The 20,993-nt window shown below is 37.6% G+C and overlaps 1 protein-coding gene across 3 annotated transcripts in view; it reads right to left on the bottom strand.

Moving 5' to 3' along the window:
• Positions 1-20,993, bottom strand: part of TMEM117 (transmembrane protein 117) — a 569,518-nt gene that overhangs the window by 186,396 nt on the left and 362,129 nt on the right. For all 3 annotated transcript variants that reach the window (XM_043886463.1, XM_043886454.1, XM_043886473.1), the window contains one exon: positions 6,984-7,081. In XM_043886463.1, the coding sequence (XP_043742398.1) occupies positions 6,984-7,081 (98 nt within the window). The remainder of the gene's footprint in view (positions 1-6,983; positions 7,082-20,993) is intronic.

Raw genomic sequence — 20,993 nt, forward strand, 5'->3', positions numbered from 1 at the left:
GTGTGTGTGTGTGTGTGTGTGTGTGCGCGCACGCACGCATGCACAGCACAAAGTCACTTCAGTTATGCCCTACTCTTTGCAACCCTATGGACCATAGCCTGCCAGGCTCCTCTAACCATGGGATTCTCCAGGTAAGAATACTGGAGTGGGCTGCTATGCCCTCCTCCAGGTTATCTTCCTGACCCAGGAATCGAACCCACTCTCTTACGAGTCCTAATTTAGCAGCCACTTCTTTACCTCTAGCATCACCCGGGAAGCCCTCTTTTTATTCTACATCCACTCAAACACTGTATATATGTAGATAATGACATCTACAAAAGTATAAAAATGTAAATCAAAATATAAACATTAGTTGTATTTTTGTCTCAGACATCACTCCTTAACTTCATATCCATATAGAGAACTGCATACTAGGTATCTCATTTGGTACATCAAGTTCAACATGCTCAAGTCTAGATTCACTACACCTCTACTTAAGACTCCGTCCTCCACCCGGATCTCCTGTCTCAGTGAGTACCATAAGTACCTTTTCAGTGGCTCAAGCCTAACCACTCAACAACACCCTGAACTACCTCTGCCTCACCTCAATCCACATACCTAACGAATCATCATGTTTCTGGCTACTCCTTATCCTGGATGACATCTCACCCCTAGATAAACCATCCCTATAGCTCACCTCAAACTACATCACAACACTTATACCTTGGTAGGTATTTCCTCCTACCACCATATTTCTCACAGGACAGAACAATATGCTGTCAGAGTTCTTATTTTCTCTTTCAAAGTTGTATTCTCAGCATCACAGAGAGCACCTGGTGCTCATAACACCAGTTGTAACATCTGCTGTTGTTCAGTCGCTCATTTGTGTCCAACTCTTTGCAAGCCCATGGACTGCAGCTCACCAGGCCTCCCTGTCCTTCACTATCTCCCTGAGTTTGCTCAAACTCATGTCCGTTGAGTCAGTGATGCCACCTAGCTATCTTATCCTCTGTTGCCCCCTTCTCCTCCTGCCCTCAATCCTTCCCAGCATCAAGGTCTTTTCCAATGAGTCACCAGTTTGCATTAGGTGACCAAAGTATTGTAGCTTCAGTTTTAGCATCAGTCCTTCCAGTGAATATTCAGGGTTGATTTTTTTCAGGATAGGATGGTTTCATCTCATTGCTTTCCAAGGGACTCTCAAGAGTCTTCTCCAGCTCACAGCTTGAAAGCATCAGTTCTTTGGCACTCAGCCTTCTTTATGGTCCAACCCTCACATCTATACATGACTATTGGAAAAACCATAGCTTTGACTATAGGGACCTTTGTCAGACATGATGTCTCTGCTTTTTAATATGCTGTCTAGGTTTTTCTTTGGAGAAATAAATGGCAACCCACTCCAGTATTCTTGCCTGGAAAATTCCATGGACAGAGGAGCCTGTGGACTATAGTCAGACATGACTGAGCAACTGAGCATGCATAGGTGTGTCATAACTTTTCTTCCAAGGAGCAAGCGTCTTTTCATTTCATGGCTGCAGTCAGCATCCGCAGCAATTTTGGAGCCCAAGAAGATAAAAGCTGTCATTGTTTCCATAACATACCATAATACCAGGTAAAGCAAACTAGTAACAACTGACACAAAATGGTGAGCAATAAAGCCAGGACTGAAAGTCAGGCAACCTGCTCCAGTTGTGCTGCTAGCCACTTCTAACCATATTGTAACCAGTGCTTAAGCATTTACTTAAACAAGTTAATGAGAATAAGACTTCTTCTTAATTCAGCAAAATTATGTCTCAAAGGGCATGGGTATTAATGCCCAGGCATAAATATATGATTGAGAGTTAAATCCCTAAGGCATAAATATAAAATTTATTTTTTACATGAAAATCACCAAGTGATATAACACATCAGTCTGACAAAACAGTAATGCAACATCAATCATCTATTTATCCAGCAGTAGGAAACTCAACATTTAGCAAGAAAATCAGGTGAAGCATATCCTTGGATCCATCCACTGTGAAGATTTAAATGGAGCCTGTTAACTTAGTGTAGTGTATAAAGTGAAGGTGACTGATTCAATAGGTACAGTTACATGACCTGGGCTAAAAATGTTCTACTTTTCCTCACAGAGGCAGATATTAATTAAAGATATACAACTACACAAAGAGACATGTTGAGGTGGAAGGAAGGCTGAAGGCAATAAGACAAAATCCATCCAGAGAAAAGATATGGGCTAATTTATTACTTGGGAAGTGAGGCAAAAAACTGTGCATACTCTAGTTGCCCCTGGAACTTTTCATGAATTATTGCCTACTGCAAAAATTTTGCTATAATGATGATGGAATTATACAGAACATATTAAATTATAATTAGTATCCTCTCTATTAAAAATCAATATGCAGTACTTTTCTAGTTAAAAATGTAGAGTCAGAGAATCTTGAAGTTTGATGAAAAATTTAAGTGATTTACCTTTTTTCTCATTCACTGTGAAAATCCTGTATAGCATCCCTGAAGGATTATGTAGTCTTAGCAGGAATACTTCCACTGATGGGGAATTTAGCAGTACATCAGGCAGGCTCATTCAGCACTCAGAGGCTCATGTTATTAGGGCATTCTTTCATACTTGGACCTAAATCTGTTTCATGGGACTTAGACTCATGGACTCATATCTTAGTCCATTTGGGCTGTAATGGCAAAGTATCACACACTGGGTGACACATATACACCAGACATTTATTTCTCACAATTCTGGAGGCTGGAAGTGCAAGATGAAGGTCAGCACGGTCGAGTTTGGTGAGGCCCTCCTTCCTAATTATAGCTGGTGCCTTCTCAATGCGTCCTCACATGGTAGAATGGGCTATATGGTCTTTTTTAAAAATGTACTAGTCCCATTTCTACAGGCACCACCATCACCACCTAAGCACCTCGCAAAGGTCCCACCATCACACAGGGCATCAAGAGTTGGACATAGGAATTTTGGAGGGATGCAAACATTCAGACTATAGCAATCCATATTCTGCTCTCTCATTGGAAAAGACCCTGATGCTGGGAGGGACTGGGGGCAGGAGGAGAAGGGGATGACAGAGGATGAGATGGCTGGATGGCATCACCGACTTGATGGACATGGGTTTGAGTAGACTCCAGGAGTTGGTGATAGACAGGGAGGCCTGGCATGCTGCGATTCATGGGGTAACAAGGAGTCGGACATGACTGAGCTACTGAACTGAACTGAATCATTAAATACAGAAAAAATGAAATGCAATCTCTTCTATGCAACATAGTAGAATGGAAGAGGTCGGTTGTACCCAGACACACACAGCCACACACTATGCTTTCCAAGTCTAAGCATCTAACTAACCACAGGCCACAGTTTTTACCAAATGCTTTGGCACTATAACATCCTCACTGCCAGCTTTCTAGCCTCCATCATTGGTTTCCTTGCCATTTTCTGTCCAGCCCTTAAGACAAAAATGTTCACTTTCTGCTGTGACAGCACTCCACTTTTTAGCATACATCAGGACAGGCTGGTTTTTGTTGCCCCATCAAACATCCCCAAATCTCAGTGGCTTAACATTTGCAAAGACCTATTCCTTACTCACACTACATGTGTTACGCATGCTGGCTCTATTCTGGTCATTGATGGAGCCTGAATGACAAGGGCTCCAGCTAGACACAAACTCCAACAGTGGCTACCAGGAAAGGAGCCATTTGCAATGCTTCTCATTGGCAATTAAATGCTTCTACTTAGAGGTAACGCATGTCTCTTCCACTCACATTTTAATTGGTCAAAACAAGTCATGTGATCAGAGGGCTCAGAAAAGTGCAATCCTCTTAATGTGTCTCCAGGGCAAGGAACTGAAGTATCTGTGAAGCCCGAATGACCCACCAGCTCTCCTAGTTTCTTCTTCCACTGATTCTCCTACTAATTACAGAAGAGTGTCTTCCCTTATTTTTTAATATAAGACTTTGGGAAATATCTTTGCAACCTGTTTTCCCTCAAAAGCATATAAATTGTGTCTCCAGAGTGTAAATAAAGCAGGGAGATAGAAGCTAACATAAACACTATACTACTTGTTATTTTATGTCCATGTTTATGTACATATTTACTTCAGATACAGGTGAGTGAAAATAGGCTTTGGGCACCCCTCTGGAAAATAGAACAGTATGTGGCATTAACTTGGGGCTTCCCTGATGGCTGAGACGTAAAGAATTATCCTGCAATGCAGGAGAGCCGGGTTCGACTTCTGGATCAGGAAGATTCCCTGGATCAGGGAATGTTATCCACCCCAGTATTCTTGCCTGGAGAATTCCACGGACAGAGGAGCCTGGAAGGCTATAGTCCATGAGGTTGCAAAGATCAGACACAACTGATCACATACACATTATGGCATTAATTTAAGATTTAGATTTTAAATTTTTATTCTTTGTAGTTAACAAAAGGCCTGGGAATGGGGCTTTGGAAGGGTAGTTCTATAGTCTGTCCGTTTGCATTTAGTATTTTCAAACCTACCACAGTTGAGTCTCCTGCAAGGCTTAAAGGCCCATGAAATATACCTTTGCACATTTACTGAAAGAAAGAAGAACCATTTCCTCAGATGTAGAAACATCTATCACTAAGAATCAAGGAAGAACTTAGCCACATAGTTGCAAATGGATACTTTCTGACAGACTCAGAAATGTGAGTTAAAGCAGCTACATAGAGGTAAAAGATAAATTTACCACAATATAATTGCATGTTGTAATGTTTAAACTCTGGCACATAATCACATTGCAACTTATAACGGCTTTCCTTTGCAAAATTTCTTTACTACAGATTTCTTCTTTTCTTTACATAAATTCATCTCTCCTTAACTAGGGAAAAACCAAAAAAAAAAAAAAAAAAACCACTTCTTTTTGAATGGGTGACACAGAGTATGTAAATACTATCTTTTATTTCATTTAAAACCTTGCCAATGATTTCTATATTTTTATCTCCTAGAGCTAAAAAAACAAATGTTCTTTATACTTGCTAAATTCCTTTTATCTGAAAAGTAGAAACAAAAGGATATTTCTTTGCTTCCCACATAATTTCCTTATTCACCTTTTGACGTCAGATTTTCCTTTTTAAAAACCATGAATACTGTTGTCAAGATAATCTGACTGTATATAACGGATAAAATAGGAAAAAACATGTTCAAAGTGCTATTTAAATTTTCCTCCAGTTGTTTTATGCTCTCCATGCTCTGAAACATAACAACGAAAAATCATCTCTCAAATATATTATCTAATAAACAAAGTGTGTGTTAGTTGCTTAGTTGTGTCTGACTCTGCAACCACAGCCTGCAAATAATCAATGGGCTGCCTTTGAAGATACATTTAATAATACAAAATATCTGTAAACACAGTAAATAGATTTTTAAAAAATAAATATCTATCTTAGCTATTTATTTTTGGCCACTCCAAGGGGCATGTGGGATCTTAGTTCCTTGACCAGGGATTGAACCCATGTGCCCCACAATGGGAGCATGAAGTCTTGACCACTGGACTGCCAGGGAAATCCCCCACAGTAAATGGATATTTTAAAAGAGACATAGCCCATAAACACTTTCAATATTTGAGTTTATCTCCTTTTAAATCATGATTCTTAAAATCCCTGTACAGAATTCTATAGGGTAGAATGATCTTCCAGAATTTCATACTCTTATTTAGCACCATTACCTAAATAATGATTAAGGATAATCATTTGGAATTTGCACACCAATGTATCCTTGATTTTTCTAGAGATAGTCTAGTGTAAAGATTAAGAACTGGAGCCTTAAAGTCAGAGACCTATACTTATAGTAATAACACTTACTTATAGGATTGTCAGGATGAAATGAATAAATACTCAGCACAGAGACTGGAGCAAAACATACCTTCAGTAAATACATGCTATAATTATTATATTATATATTATTGGGTCAAACAACATGGGGAGCTTACAAATAGGAAAAGATATAAAGTTAAATGCATCATAAAAATAGGCCACACTTGACTCATAGAGACAAGTTGTGAATAAACATCTACAAAATCATATTCATTTTTATATTATTAAAAAATCTATATTTGTTTACTTGCTAATAATTGAATTCAAAATACTATATATCTACAGCAGCATTTAGTAACATTGCTAAAGCATAAAGATCGCTTAGAGTGTATACTTTCCTCCAAGTACTTAGTGACCATGATTTTTGTAGTCTGTACATGAAAAAAAATAAATAAACCCTCTGAATTAAATCCAAGAATAAAGAGATTTTATTTTTTCTTTTTGAGATGCAGGTAAACAGCATGCACTTTATGCAATTTATGAAGTTCAAATTATCATCAATTACAAGGCTTCCGCGTGTCAGAGTAGGTAACTTCTCACACATCAGGCTGAATCCCCGCGCTTGGGCGGTGTCACACAGCCTGGGGAATGCCCTTCTTGCTGTTTCTGTACTCCTACCATTTCTGTCTAAGCTTGTTCAAATATACATAAATAACACTGACTCTGCAAAAAACCAAAGTTCCATAAGACACGGATTGTTTTCTCATTGCAATAATTGGGCTGGACAACTAAAGGAAATTACATAAAGTGCCAATGAGCCAGATGTGAGCTGTAGAGAATTTCCCTCCCTCTACGATTTCTTCAAAGCAAAATTACATCCTGTCAAATATGCTGGAAATTCAGCATTTACTGAATTTTATATCAGACTTCATTGAATATTCTAGCTTATTTTTACTGAGTCAAAAACCTACTTACCCCTGATAAAATCTTAGTTGCTTAACTGTATTAATAAAGGTATCTCTTGTAAATGGGTATATGTAACAATGTGTAGGCACAAAGTGATTAGTTAGAATAATGGTTTTCATCATTTTAATGATGGAGTATAGTGTCAACCAGAAATGCCTCTCTAGATAGAATTCTATATATGTAAAGAAAACTAAATCCAACTCAAGTCCTTTGTGAATGAGGCAAGACACAGTCAATAAATAAAACAGTCTCTTACCAGAATAAAATGATCCTAACATTTCCTTTCTTCCAGAAAGCTCTTGCAGATTTTCCCCAATCAGGATAGGGTTTGTCCTGAAGCATCATATCCGTGACCTGCAACAATGAAAGAAACTTTTTAGGCACTTTCATAAATCTTCCATTCAGATATATATATATATATATACACATACACAACATATACATAAATTATATATATACATATACATAAATTATATATATATATATAATCCACATTTTGCTAAGAATAAAATATGTATTTTAACATTAGAACACATGCAGAGACAAAAATTACAAGGGTATATTTCCTTCAGTTAAAAGTTTTCACAGTTCCTTTGACTTTACATAATGAATGAGCATATTTAAGGTCATTCAACATATCAAAAAACATCCATCCAGATGATCTTATATAAGGAAGCATCTTAAGATACTGTTAACTTCTACATAGAAACAAAAACACAATATTTAAATTAAATGTCATATTAAAATATTTCCAGATGTGTACTACTGTCCTGTACTACTAGTCAAAATAGTGGCGTCTTTTTTCTCCCTTTTCCCTTTCAATGATACAAACCCTTTAAAAAAATATATTTATTTATCTATTTCGCTGCCTCAGGTCTCAGTAGCAGCACGTGTGATCTTGTGGCATGCACGCTCTTCTCTAATTGTGGCACATGCGCTGGTTGCCCCGAGGCATGTGGGATCTTAGTTACCAGATCAAGGACCAAACCCATGTCTCCTGCTTTGGGAAGTGGATTCTTAAAAAATGGACCACCAGGGAAGTCCCATGACTTGAACCCTTTTTATAGCACATGTATTCTAATTATCCAGCATTTTCTCAAAAACGTTCTGCCTCTTTTTCTCACACGCACAGATCCTGACATCGTGGGTAAAGTCACATCACCACTGTGATGTTTTCCCTGTTCCTTCCAGCTGTGGTTCTTCAGTCCTCCTTCTTACATCACGTTATCCCTTTCCACCTTCTATTTTACTCATTTATGTACCATTCCCCTCTCTTCTCTACATTTTAAAATTCTTGAAGGGGAAGATTTGTCTTTGCTTCCCTTTTAATGTCTAAGAATCTTTTACATAAAGGTCAAAATATTTGCTCAAAGAAGATACAAGGAAATCAATTGATACAAATGCATGCTTGTTTTCACAAATGCATTAACAGCAAGATAGGGGTAAGAGGTTAAGAGGTACAAACTCCCATATATAAAATAAATAAGCTAAAAGGATATATTGTACAACACAGGGAATATAGTCAATATTTTATAATAACTTTAAGTCAAGTATAATTTATAAAATACTGAACTATGTTGTACACCTGAAACTAATATAATACTGCAAATCAACTATACTTCAATTTTAAAAAGCACAAAAATGCATTAACAAAGTAAACTGCTCACTGGCCACATCTCCTATTAATAGTTCTAGCCAGTATTAAATATAATCATAAGCAAATAACCTACTACAAAAGTATTTTTAAATAGCTTATAGAGATGGGGAATCTACTTTTTCTAATAAAAGAAAATGTATTTGTGTATGTACACACACATGTTCCTTTTTCCACAAAATATACCTTCCTTTTAAGAGAACAGCATTTCATTAATTATATATTTAATTGATAGAGTTCAAATTCACACAAAACAAATTCAAAATTAAGAAAATATATAGGATGAGATATACTGAATTGAGTAAGGAAGCATTTTCACCATCCATTAAAATATACTTTTTCTTGCTCTTTAAAGTGTTAACATTACATTTAAGTGTGACTTCCAACAGTGATTTGACTGTAATGGAATGGGTGAGATTTAATCATTTATGATGGAGGATTTTGACTGGGTGGAGAGAGGATGTCTTCTGGGTCAGTGACCCCTTCAACACTACTGGAATTTCTGTGGAAGGCACACCAGTGATCAAGCAAGCCCATCTTGACGTACTATATATCTAAGAAATGGTCTCTAGAAACACTCACCGGCATGCTAGTGATTAAGATGTAATCAGAACAGACAGTGAGGAGCCCAGTGTCCAGGAAATAGTCACTCATTTCTTCTTTATAGTCTATTTTCAATATCACTTCTTGGATAGAACTCCCAAGCTTCTCTTGGTTGATGAGAGCCAAAGCAAGTTCATGGACTGTCACTGAGTAACACTGAATTTATTATACCTTTGTCTAACTCAGGGCTTATACCAACTTTGTGTGATGTGGTTTTATTACTGAATCTGAAGATTCAAGCATAAGTAGTCTTAACTTTCAGTTGAAGCTGTGGTACATATACACCATGGAATATTACTCAGCCGTTAAAAAGAATTCATTTGAACCAGTCCTAATGAGATGGATGAAACTGGAGCCCCTTATACAGAGTGAAGTAAGCCAGAAAGATAAAGAACATTACAGCATACTAACACATATATATGGAATTTAGAAAGATGGTAACGATAACCCTATATGCAAAACGGAAAAAGAGACACAGAAATACAGAACAGACTTTTGAACTCTGTGGGAGAATGTGAGGGTGGGATATTTCAAAAGAACAGCATGTATACTATTTATGGTGAAACAGATCACCAGCCCAGGTGGGATGCATGAGACAAGTGCTCGAACCTGGTGCACTGGGAAGACCCAGAGGAATCGGGTGGAGAGGGAGGTGGGAGGGGGGATCGGGATGGGGAATACGTGTAAATCTATGGCTGATTCATATCAATGTATGACAAAAATAAATAAATAAATAAATAAAAATTAAAAAAAAATTGTTAATGACTTTGGTAATTGTGAATGCAAGTAATATTGTGAATTCAAAAGGAAAAACACTTGTTTCATCTACTTTTAAAGGAGACTTATTTATTAATGACTTTGTTATTTATTTTCTTCATGACACTTTACAGTTACAAGATTTTATTTTCTCACTCAGACTACTGCCTATAGATTGTATCTACAATCAAAAAAGATTCATGATATTTAACAGAATGAACAAAGGGAAGATGATAGAATAAAAGGGAACCATGAATCAAGTGAGTTACATGCTTACTAGAAAATGAGTAAAGACAAAAGCAGAGACATTTAAATTCCATATATTCTTGGGCATAAAAAGTTTTATATCTTAACTCCCCTTGAGGAAAGAATTGCTATTCTTCCAAATATAATGACTTCATCCACTATTCCTTCACAACCATCTTGAATAACAATTCTCTTGTCAAATTTTATTTTTTACAAAACCTCAAGGTTAAGTAAATAAATACTTAAATAAATATTTCATGTTTCACCAGTTTTGTAACAGATTTAATTAATTCTGTTCAGCAATATTTATCCTGTTTCAGAAAGCGGCTGCATGGTAATAAATATTTTCAAGGTACAGAATGATTACTGGGTGGATTTTATTCAATTTTCAATGTTTTCTCCAGGGCACTTTCTGGGAAATACTTATTATATTTTCTAGAAGGAGGCAATCTGCTGATATACACCAATTATAACAGCAGCATGTTTTGTAAAAATGACATCCAAGGATAAAGGCTTTTTTCAGGAAAATGGCAAGATGAGGCAAAGAACATTTTTCTGATGCCAGACAGCTGGTCTTTTTCACCTCCAGCTCCAACTCTTTATTTTAAGTCATATCATCAGATCAATGTCAGGTCACTTGCAGCTAAATTGGCAGGAGCAGAGACAGTCATTAAAGGGATGCATTCAATAAAGAAAAATCCAATTACCTTCTGTATTAGAGAAATCAAATTCATTTCTTGTGTTGGTCAAGGACAGTCTTTGTGGGAAAAGATGCAGGAAAGGGGGCGCTGAGGACGATGCAAAAAAAGGTTGCTGTGTAACATAAATACAATGCAAAACTTGCTGATGCTTCTATCTAAGGAAGATTATTAGAATTTGAAATTGTGGGACTTTCTAAGCTGAGAGATATTTGTTTAACTCTTTGAGTTTCACAATTGTTCCCTTACCCTTTCCTCTTTACTAGGTCTTGGCACAAAACTTAGAACTTCATTATGTTCCTTATTGCAATATGCCTTGAAGGTAGTCTTACTCAGTAGAATACAAGCTTATTTTAAGGTTTGATAAATGACAACCCACTCTAGTATGCTTGCCTTTAGAATCCCATGGACAGAGGAGCCTGGCAGGCTACTGTGCAAGGGTCGCAAAGAGTCAGACATGACTGAGCGACTTAAAAGTTTCATTTTCATTGTGCAATCTGACCAGAAACATGAATATTGAGTTGCTTTTTTTTTAAGTTCTTTAAATGTTTGGTAGATTTCACCAGTGAAACCATTACGTCCAGTGGGCTTTTATTTGTTAGGATATTTTAGATTACTGATTCAGTTTTCTTACTAGTTATAGATCTATTTCTTCATAATGCAGTTTTGGTAGGTTTTGCATTTCTAGGAATTTCTCCATTTCATCTAGATTATTCCATTTTTTGGTGTATTGTTGTTCATAATAACCTCTTATAATCCTTTTTATTTCTGTAGAATCAATTGTAACGTCTCCACTTTCATTCAGATTTTAGTAATTTGAATCTGCTATCTTATCTTAGTCTGTGTGGCTAAAAGTTTGTTATATTTATTGATCTTTTCAAAGAAAAAACTTCTGGTTTCATGAATTTCTGTATTGTATTTCTACTTTTATAGAGAGGTAGATGAATATTGAGTTTTAAAATCAGTGTTAAGTGTTAGTTGCTCGATCGTGTCCAACTCTTTACAACCCCATAGACTATAACCCACCAGGTTCCTCTGTCCATGGAATTCTCCAGGCAAAAATACCGGAGTGGGTAGCTATTCCCTTCTTCACGGGATCTTCCCAACCCAGGGATTGAACCCAGGTCTCCTGAATTGCAGACAGGTTCTTTACCATCTGATCCACTGAATATGAAAGAAAGTAATCTCTACAGGAATCTAAGTGAAAACTTAGCTCCTGTGTGTTGTATGTGATGTGGACATAACAGCGCAGCAGGAAAATAACAATAATGTCAGTAATACCTTACGTTTGCTAGTGAACGTAATGGATTAAAAACTCTTAGATGTACTTTTCTTAACAATTGTTCAATTTTATGTCATTATTTCCCACCTTTTGTCCACAGAGAAAGAAAAATTACTGAGCAGGGTTACACTAATGTACTATTAATATTTTGTTCAGCAGTTAGCCTGCCCTACTTCTCATCCATGTTTTATCTCTAACTAGCTTTAGATTCGGGGCAAAATAATCAAACTCTCTGTGTCTCAGTTTCTTCTTCATCATCTCTCTGTTAGCTGCACAGTCCATGGACTATAACCTGCCAGGCTCCTCTGTGCATAGGATTTTCCAGACAAGAAGACCGAAGTGGGTGGCCATTTCCTTCTCCAGGGGATCTTTCCGACCCAGGGGTCGACCTCAGATCTCCTGCATTGTAGGCAGATTCTTTACCATCTGAGCCACTGTTCTTCATCTAAGGGCACATAATACATATTAACAGGTGTTATAATAATAACTGATGCTTTGTGATTGATATCTGGAACTTCTACCCAATCATTCTGCTTCCTGTGACTGTGTTGAATAACTGGATTTGGAGTCAAAGAGATTGACAATCAAATCATCATTTCCATAAAGACAAGACTATCATATATCGAAGTGTTAGAAAATGACAAAAATATCCTAGAATGTTAAAAATATGCTATAGTTTAAAATTGCTGTTAAAAAGTAAGGCAATGGAGGTCAGCAACAAAAGGCTGCAACAATCTAAGACAGTTTCCTGGAAGATTTGTGTAATATAACTGAGGATTCATTTGCATTTTAACATTCCCCAACTTTTCCAGTCTCATTTTCTTAGCCCAATTATACATGCAGGTACTCAAAAGTAGGTGGTGGTGGTGGTTTAGTCATTAAGTCACGTCTGACTCTTGCAATACTATGGACTGTAGCCCACCAGACTCCTCCGTCCATGGGATTTTCCAGGCAAAACACTGGAGTGGGTTGCCATTTCCTTCTCCAAACTGTATGTAGGTACTACATACAGTTTTATGTTTAGCATGTGATATTCCTAAAAATACTGATTTATTAGGGATACAATATCAAAACATAATAACAATAACTGTAGTTACATGGTGCCTCTCTTGATATAGCTATTATGCAGTGAAGTATTATTTAAGGGATATAGTGCTATTCTATTAAGCATATACATTAAAGGTATTAATGAACAAATATACACATACAATTTGGCATTTTCATTTGAAACTTTTCTCTACTTAACCATATACCTTGAATATTACACAACAGAACATGAAAAGCTATTTAAATAATTTCTTCCTTTATTTTTCTCTCCTATATCTTATGAGTGTTCTACTAAAATATGTGGAGAAGGAAATGGCAACCCACTCCAGTACTCTTGGCTGGAAAATCCCATGGACAGAGAAGCCTGGTAGGTTACAGTCCATGGGGTCACAAACAGTTGGACACAACTGAGTGACTTCAATTTCACTTTTCAGTTTCACTGAAATATGGGCTACCCAGGCGGCACAGTGGTAAAGAAATGCCTGCCAATGCAGGAGATGCAAGAGATTTAGGTTTGATCCCTAGGTTGAGAAAATCCCCTGGAGTAGGAAATGGTTACTCACGCCAGTATTCCTATGTGGAAAATTCCAAGGAAAGAGGAGTTTGGTGGGCTACAGCCATTGGGGTCGCAAAGCATTGGACATGACCGAGTTACTAAGCAAAAACACACACACTACTGAAATATAAAAAGGTTTCTATTTTTTCTGATTATCTTTCTAATTAAACTTCCTTTAATAGATGTATTTTGTTATTTCTTTCAATGTTATTTACTCCCGACTACAATGTTGATAAAATTATTTTTCTGATTATTCTCCCTCTGCTGTCTCCCCCTCCATCCCTTTATAGTACTTATTATTTTATTTTTCCTATTAACTTTTTGATTTGCAAAATATCTTAAATCCCTATTTTATTTACCATCTTTAAATGATACCTTTTCACCTCATCTAAAACAGATGAGAACATCAGAATATTGTACTTTCTTACATCATATATCATTTCTATGTTGTTATGGTTTGGGAATACATGTACATTCTGGTCTCTAATCAGAAGCCATGTAGTTTTTTTACCTTAGTCCTGCAAACAAATTTCCTCAACCATCTTTTCCAGCACTATAGCTAGAGTTTTTCCACTATGTCTAATGCCTGAACTTTTTTCTACAATACATTCTTTGGGGAGGTTCATGAGAACAATGCAGCCTACAACCAAATTCTTTCTCTACACTTCAATTCAGTTCAGTTGCTCAGTCATGTCCAACTCTTTGCGACCCCATGCACTGCAGCAAACCAGGCTTCCCTGTCCATCACCAACCCCTGTAGCTTGCTCAAACTCATGTCCATCAAGTCAGTGATGCCACCCAACCATCTCATCCTCTGTCATCCCCTTCTTCTCCTGCCTTCAATCTTTCCCAGCAACAGGGTCTTTTTCAGTGAATGAGTTCTTTGTATCAGGTGGCCAAAGTATTGGAGTTTCAGCTTCAGCATCAGTCCTTCCAATGAATATTCGGGACTGATTTCCTTTAGGATGGACTGGTTTGATCTCCTTGCAGTCCAAGGGACCCTCAAGAGTCTTCTCCAGCACCACAGTTAAAAAGCATCAATTCTTTGGCACTCACCTTCCTTTATGGTCCAACTCTCACATCCATACATGACGACTGGAAAACCCGTAGCTTTGACAACAGACATTTGTCGGCAAAGTAATGCCTCTGCTTTTTAATATCCTGTCTAGGTTGGTCAAACCTTTTCTTCCAAGGAGCAAGTGTCTTTTAATTTCATGGCTGCAGTCACCATCCACAGTGATTCTGGAGCCCAAGGAAATAAAGTCTGTCACTGTTTCCATTGTTTCCCCATCTATTTGCCATGAAGTGTGGGAACCACATGTCGTGATCTTAGACAAAGTCTAGCAGGCTACAGTCCGTGGGGTCACAAAGAGTTGCACATGACTGAGCTACTAACACACACAGTAATTAGATGGAATATGAAGTTACTGAGTCACAATTGTTTTCCTTAGAACCGAGGGCATTGTTTTCTTATTTTTAACATTCATATGTGTTAAATTTTATCTTATTAGGCTGTGCTGGGTCTTCATTGCTCTGAGCAGGCTTTCTCTACTTGTAGTGAGAGGGCCTACTCTTCGTTGAGGTGCTTGGGCTTGTCATTGCAGTGGCTTCTCTTGTTGCGGAGCACAGGTTCCAGGGTGGGCAGGTTTCAGCAGCTGTGATACATGGGCTCAGTAGTTGTGGCTCGTGGCTTCTAGAACATGGGCTGAGTAGCTGTGGTGAATGGGCTTGGTTGCTCTGCGGCATACAGAATCTTCCCGGACCAGCAATCAAACCCATGTCCCCTGCACTGACAGGTGGATTCTTATCTACTGCCACAATGGAAGTCCTAATTTATATTTATTTTTCACTGGAGGATAATTGCTTACAAAATTGTGTTGATTTCTGCCATGTAGCCCTCAGTTCAGCCGCTCAGTCATGTCTGATTCTTCGTGACCCTAACACTATTGAGTGATAGCAAGGAGAAACATCAGAAAACTGGAGCCTGAATTTTTTTCCCCATTTTTTTTTTTTTTTGCAAGTTAACTGGATTTTTTTTATTGCTTGGAAGCCTATAGTATTTATTCTTTTTTTTTAAAGTGTAATAATTTTGCTAAGTTTTTGTTGTCTGTCTCTTTTCTAGACACAACTTGCCTTTTAAAAGTCTAAAGATTCAAGTCTGTCTTTATTCTATTAAGTCTTTGGTGCTTACTTTTACTTTTTCTGTCTTCGATGTCTACACCTCTTTTCAATTTTACTCCCTCAGTCATATCCTGTACTATGATTTTGGGTGTGTTGATGAATGTTTCTGGAGATTCCAATTTGACTTTCATTCTACTTTTTCTCCTCTGCATGTCCTTCCTTGAGCCTATCATCTCTTATTTCATCTTCTATTGTCTTACACCACCCTCTCTAAATTCTCTTTTTTTCCTCTAAATGCTTGCTTTGAAACCTTATTTAATAAAGAAAATGATTTCTCTAATTTTATTAGTTCACTGAGATTTTTTTTTATCAAAATTTTCCTCTGGTTTGTGGTATCATTTTTCTGGTGGTGGATCCTTCAACTATTATTGGACTTTCTTATTATTTTCTTCCTTTTTATTCTTAATAACAAAATTCTCTTACTGGCTCCTTTGGAATGGATTGCCATCTGAATGATGTGATTTGCTCCTGGACTAGCATTCTGCAAGAGGCTCATGTTGAAGGGTGGCAGAGCCCTCTCCCAGTCAAAACACCCATCCCCATGGAGAGAGTTAAAGCTTAGGCAGGAGGTCCAAGGCCTTTAAGGAGGAAGTGAACATTCTCACTCATGCTTTCCTTAAGCCTTGTGCACAATGTATCTTGCCCAAGAACTCGCCTTTCTTTAGGTCCAGAACTAATGACTACACACAATGCTTTCCTCATGGAAATGCTTTTCTTAGGCTCTATGCTAATGGTTTTTTATTTTTTTGGTTTTTAATTTTTATTTATTTATTATTTTTGTCATACATTGATATGAATCAGCCATAGATTTACACGTATTCCCCATCCCGATCCCCCCTCCCACCTCCCTCTCCACCCGATTCCTCTGGGTCTTCCCAGTGCACCAGGCCCGAGCACTTGTCTCATGCATCCCACCTGGGCTGGTGATCTGTTTCACCATAAATAGTATACATGCTGTTCTTTTGAAATATCCCACCCTCACATTCTCCCACAGAGTTCAAAAGTCTGTTCTGTATTTCTGTGTCTCTTTTTCCGTTTTGCATATAGGGTTATCGTTACCATCTTTCTAAATTCCATATATATGTGTTAGTATGCTGTAATGTTCTTTATCTTTCTGGCTTACTTCACTCTGTATAAGGGGCTCCAGTTTCATCCATCTCATTAGGACTGGTTCAAATGAATTCTTTTTAACGGCTGAGTAATATTCCATGGTGTATATGTACCACAGCTTCCTTATCCATTCATCTGCTGATGGGCATCTAGGTTGCTTCCATGTCCTGGCTATTATAAACAGTGCTGCGATGAACATTGGGGTGCACGTGTCTCTTTCAGATCTGGTTTCCTCAGTGTGTATGCCCAGAAGTGGGATTGCTGGGTCATATGGCAGTTCTATTTCCAGTTGTTTAAGAAATCTCCACACTGTTTTCCATAGCGGCTGTACTAGTTTGCATTCCCACCAACAGTGTAAGAGGGTTCCCTTTTCTCCACACCCTCTCCAGCATTTATTGCTTGTAGACTTTTGGATAGCAGCCATCCTGACTGGCGAGTAATGGTACCTCATTGTGGTTTTGATTTGCATTTCTCTAATAATGAGTGATGTTGAGCATCTTTTCATGTGTTTGTTAGCCATCTGTATGTCTTCTTTGGAGAAATGTCTGTTTAGTTCTTTGGCCCATGTTTTGATTGGGTCATTTATTTTTCTGGAATTGAGCTGCAGGAGTTGCTTGTATATTTTTGAGATTAATCCTTTGTCTGTTTCTTCATTTGCTATTATTTTCTCCCAATCTGAGGCTAATGGTTTTAATTGTAACAAATGTTGCCTGGGAACCTGTTTCTCAAGACTTGTCCCCCTGATTACACAGCAACAATATATCTCACCCAGAGACTTTCACCCAGAACCCATTCTCCCTGGCTAATCTTGTGTCAAAATTATCCGATGTATGCCCTGGGAAAGGATCTGATGGAATTTTTACAAACCTTGAGATATTCTTTTTATCTATTCTCAGCAGCCAGCTGAGAAGTATATAAGGCTCATGCAGGCCAGCGAGGCCACAAGTTAAAAAAAAAAAGTTAAAAAAAAAAGGGGGGAGCTGCTTAAACTAATGAGGGTGGGGACTCTACCTCCTTCTGGCGTCTATGTCAAAAGTTTTCTCTCCTGTCACTTTAAATAAAAGTTGTTTTTTTTTTTCCATTTATTTTTATTAGTTGCTGCACAAAGCTCTGAGTGACTGAGACCTGTCTTTGGTCCCACTGTTAAATCTCCTTTGAAGACCACAAATCCAGCAACACCAAAGTAAGCTATCACCATTATCCCAGGCCTTTCAGGGAGTACCACCTACCTTGGAGAATTGTCCTTTGCCATCTGAGCCTGAGACCAGGAGCCATCATATCTCCACTTAGCACTGTCTTGAAACATGGCTGACTGTCACTACATTTGGCAACCCTCCATCACAGATGAAGCATCTGATTTACTCCTCTTTAAGATAAAGTTAGACTCTTTGATACTTATACTCTACATTTTGAGTTCACTGCCTACATCTTCTATTTTAAAATAAAAATTCTATATTACTATTAAGACCCAGAGGGATGGGGTGGGGAGGGAGGTGGGAGGGGGGATCAGGATGGGGAATACATGTAAATCCATGGCTGATTCATTTCAATGTATGGCAAAAACCACTACAATATAATAAAGTAATTCGCCTCCAACCAATAAAAATAAATGGAAAAAAATTTTTATCCCATAAAAATAAAATAAAATAAAATAAAGTGATTATTAAGAGGCTTCCTTACAATGATATGTATTTTTGGCAATTTTGAGACCATCAAAAATAATTACTACATCTGTGATATACTTGTCTCCTTTTTTAATAGCATCTGTCAGATGACCTAAATAACATTCAAAGCTCACTTTTATTTAACATTGTTTTGGATTAATGCCTTCCCCAAATACAACTTTATTCAAAATAAAATAATTAAACACAATATGTGATTTTATAGTTATTTGAACATAAAGCAGGTTAAGATTTTCTTAGAGAGTATTTTGAAGAAAAGCTTTGCTTTATATTCAATATAGTATATATGCAACAAAATTTTAATTAGGCTATCTGGCTACCTATATCTATCAGATAAGTGAAATTTGAAAAAGTGTTTAGTTGGAATGATAAGCATTCTATAAGAGCATTAATAATTTTCATCTCTTAAAGATAATAATGCTAATCATTTTCCAGGAGTTTTCTCATGTCATGAAAATTATAGCAAAATATGCCATCAGCAGGGACTTCCAAAGTGGCTCACTGGGTAAAGAATCCTCCTGCAAGCGGGGGATGCAGGAGACGCAGGTTTGATCCCTGGGCTGGGATGATGCCCTAGGAGAGAGCAGGGCAACCACTCCAGTATTCTTGCCTAGAGGATCCCAAGGACAGAGAAGCCTGGCGGGCCACAGTTCACGGGGCGCAAAGAGCTGGACACAACTGCAGTGACTGAGCAGCACATATGCTGTCGGCATGTGGCATGAGCATCTTCTCGGATTTCTACAACTATTTCTTAAACACTTGAATAAATGTCCTTGTATAATTGTTATTATGACCAAGATTTGTCTTTTTTGTCTGTTCATGTCTTACTTCCTTGTCCAAGTAAGAAAGTAAATTGAGATGATCAGTAATGTAATAATTATCCACCAGAGCTGCAATATTCTTTCCCTGACTTTACTGATGCTACTTTTATTTAGATTGAGGTATACCACACATATTAATTTGTACATACTAATTGTACAAAATTCTTTCGATGGAATTATGAGAAGCCAGTATTTGGTACTTACTAAGCAGGAATAGTCAACTAATGCCAAATATTCAATACCAAGCAGATTCACATTTTGGCATGTGCTTTGAAATTCCCTACAGTGGTTCATTCAGGGACAGGATGAGAAGTTACAAAGTTCTTTAAATTTGTAATATTGAAGGAACTATTTTTGAGGGCTTTAGTTGCCCACAGAATTATGGTTCAAGACACACTGATTTACCAATAGTTAAAGCCAACATCAAAATGAGTGAATCTTCACATACCCAGGCCAAGAAGAAAGACTGCTTATCATTATTAGTAACATGAGCATGGCAGTGAGTAAAAAGTCATTGGTCACAAAGCAGGAAATGTCAGCACTTAAACTGGACAGGAGGAAAAGATGGTGAGCAAGGCTCCAGTATTTCTTGAAAATGTTCATCTTACTTCTATGTTTCTAAGAAGATTGATGGGAAATCCATGTTCATACTGCAGCCATATATCCCCAGATTTCTCCCACCATCATCAGAATTGGGGTAAGGGGTCTGACTCTTTTTTTTTTTTTGCTTGATGTTTGACTGCTGACTACTTTTAAGCCTCACCATCCACTCTTCTTTGGATGGTAGAATATTCCTTTTCTTCCCAACCCTGTCCCTTCAGTGCTTGGGAAGCTAGGAAGACACAGAAGATATATAGTCAAGATTCCAAAAGAGGTGGAAAAGATCTTTATCAATGCCTGGAAAAATAAAGAAATAAAAAACAATTGCAAACAAGAAGGATATTCAGTCTAAGATGCATGCTACCAAAAATTATCCATGTGCATATTTGGTTTATTATAAATTTATTTATAGATAAATTAAATGAGGACATGTACTAGTCATCTGCTTTAAAGGGTGCACAGGAGTACACTTTCATGTGCCTTATTTGCGGTGTTGCTACATTGTGTAACTCCGGGGGGTGGTGTGTGGTGGCCTCTGGACATGGACAGTGCCCAGCCTGTGTATTTTTATGTGGTATTCCTGTTTTATGGGTATCTCTGCACCCCATATAGCAAAGTATTATTTTCTTATCCTCACTCATAGGTCACTTCATACGGAAACAAAGTCTAAATGTGTTTCTTTGACACTAGGGAAATACTGTACCGTATAGGATAATGCATGCAGTTTTCTCCCTTTCACTGCCATCTGACCCCCACCCCACACACCATAACGCATACACAGATACTCACATACAATCTGCCTTATACAACAGCACTTCCAGTTGAGAAAAAGAAAGAGCCAAAGTCCAACCAGGAAGGATTATGCATGTTCACCGAGGTACATGAGCTGAGTATACAATTAAGTAAATGGAAACCAAGGATGAAAGTTTTCTAAATTACCTAGTGATGCCTTGAATGAATTGCTACAAGAGTTATCTGAAAATCACTGGCAAACATCTATTGGTGAACATTAAACTTGGAATGTATTCTA

The sequence above is a fragment of the Cervus elaphus genome, chromosome 3, assembly GCF_910594005.1.
Source record: "Cervus elaphus chromosome 3, mCerEla1.1, whole genome shotgun sequence".
Lineage (NCBI taxonomy): Eukaryota > Metazoa > Chordata > Mammalia > Artiodactyla > Cervidae > Cervus > Cervus elaphus.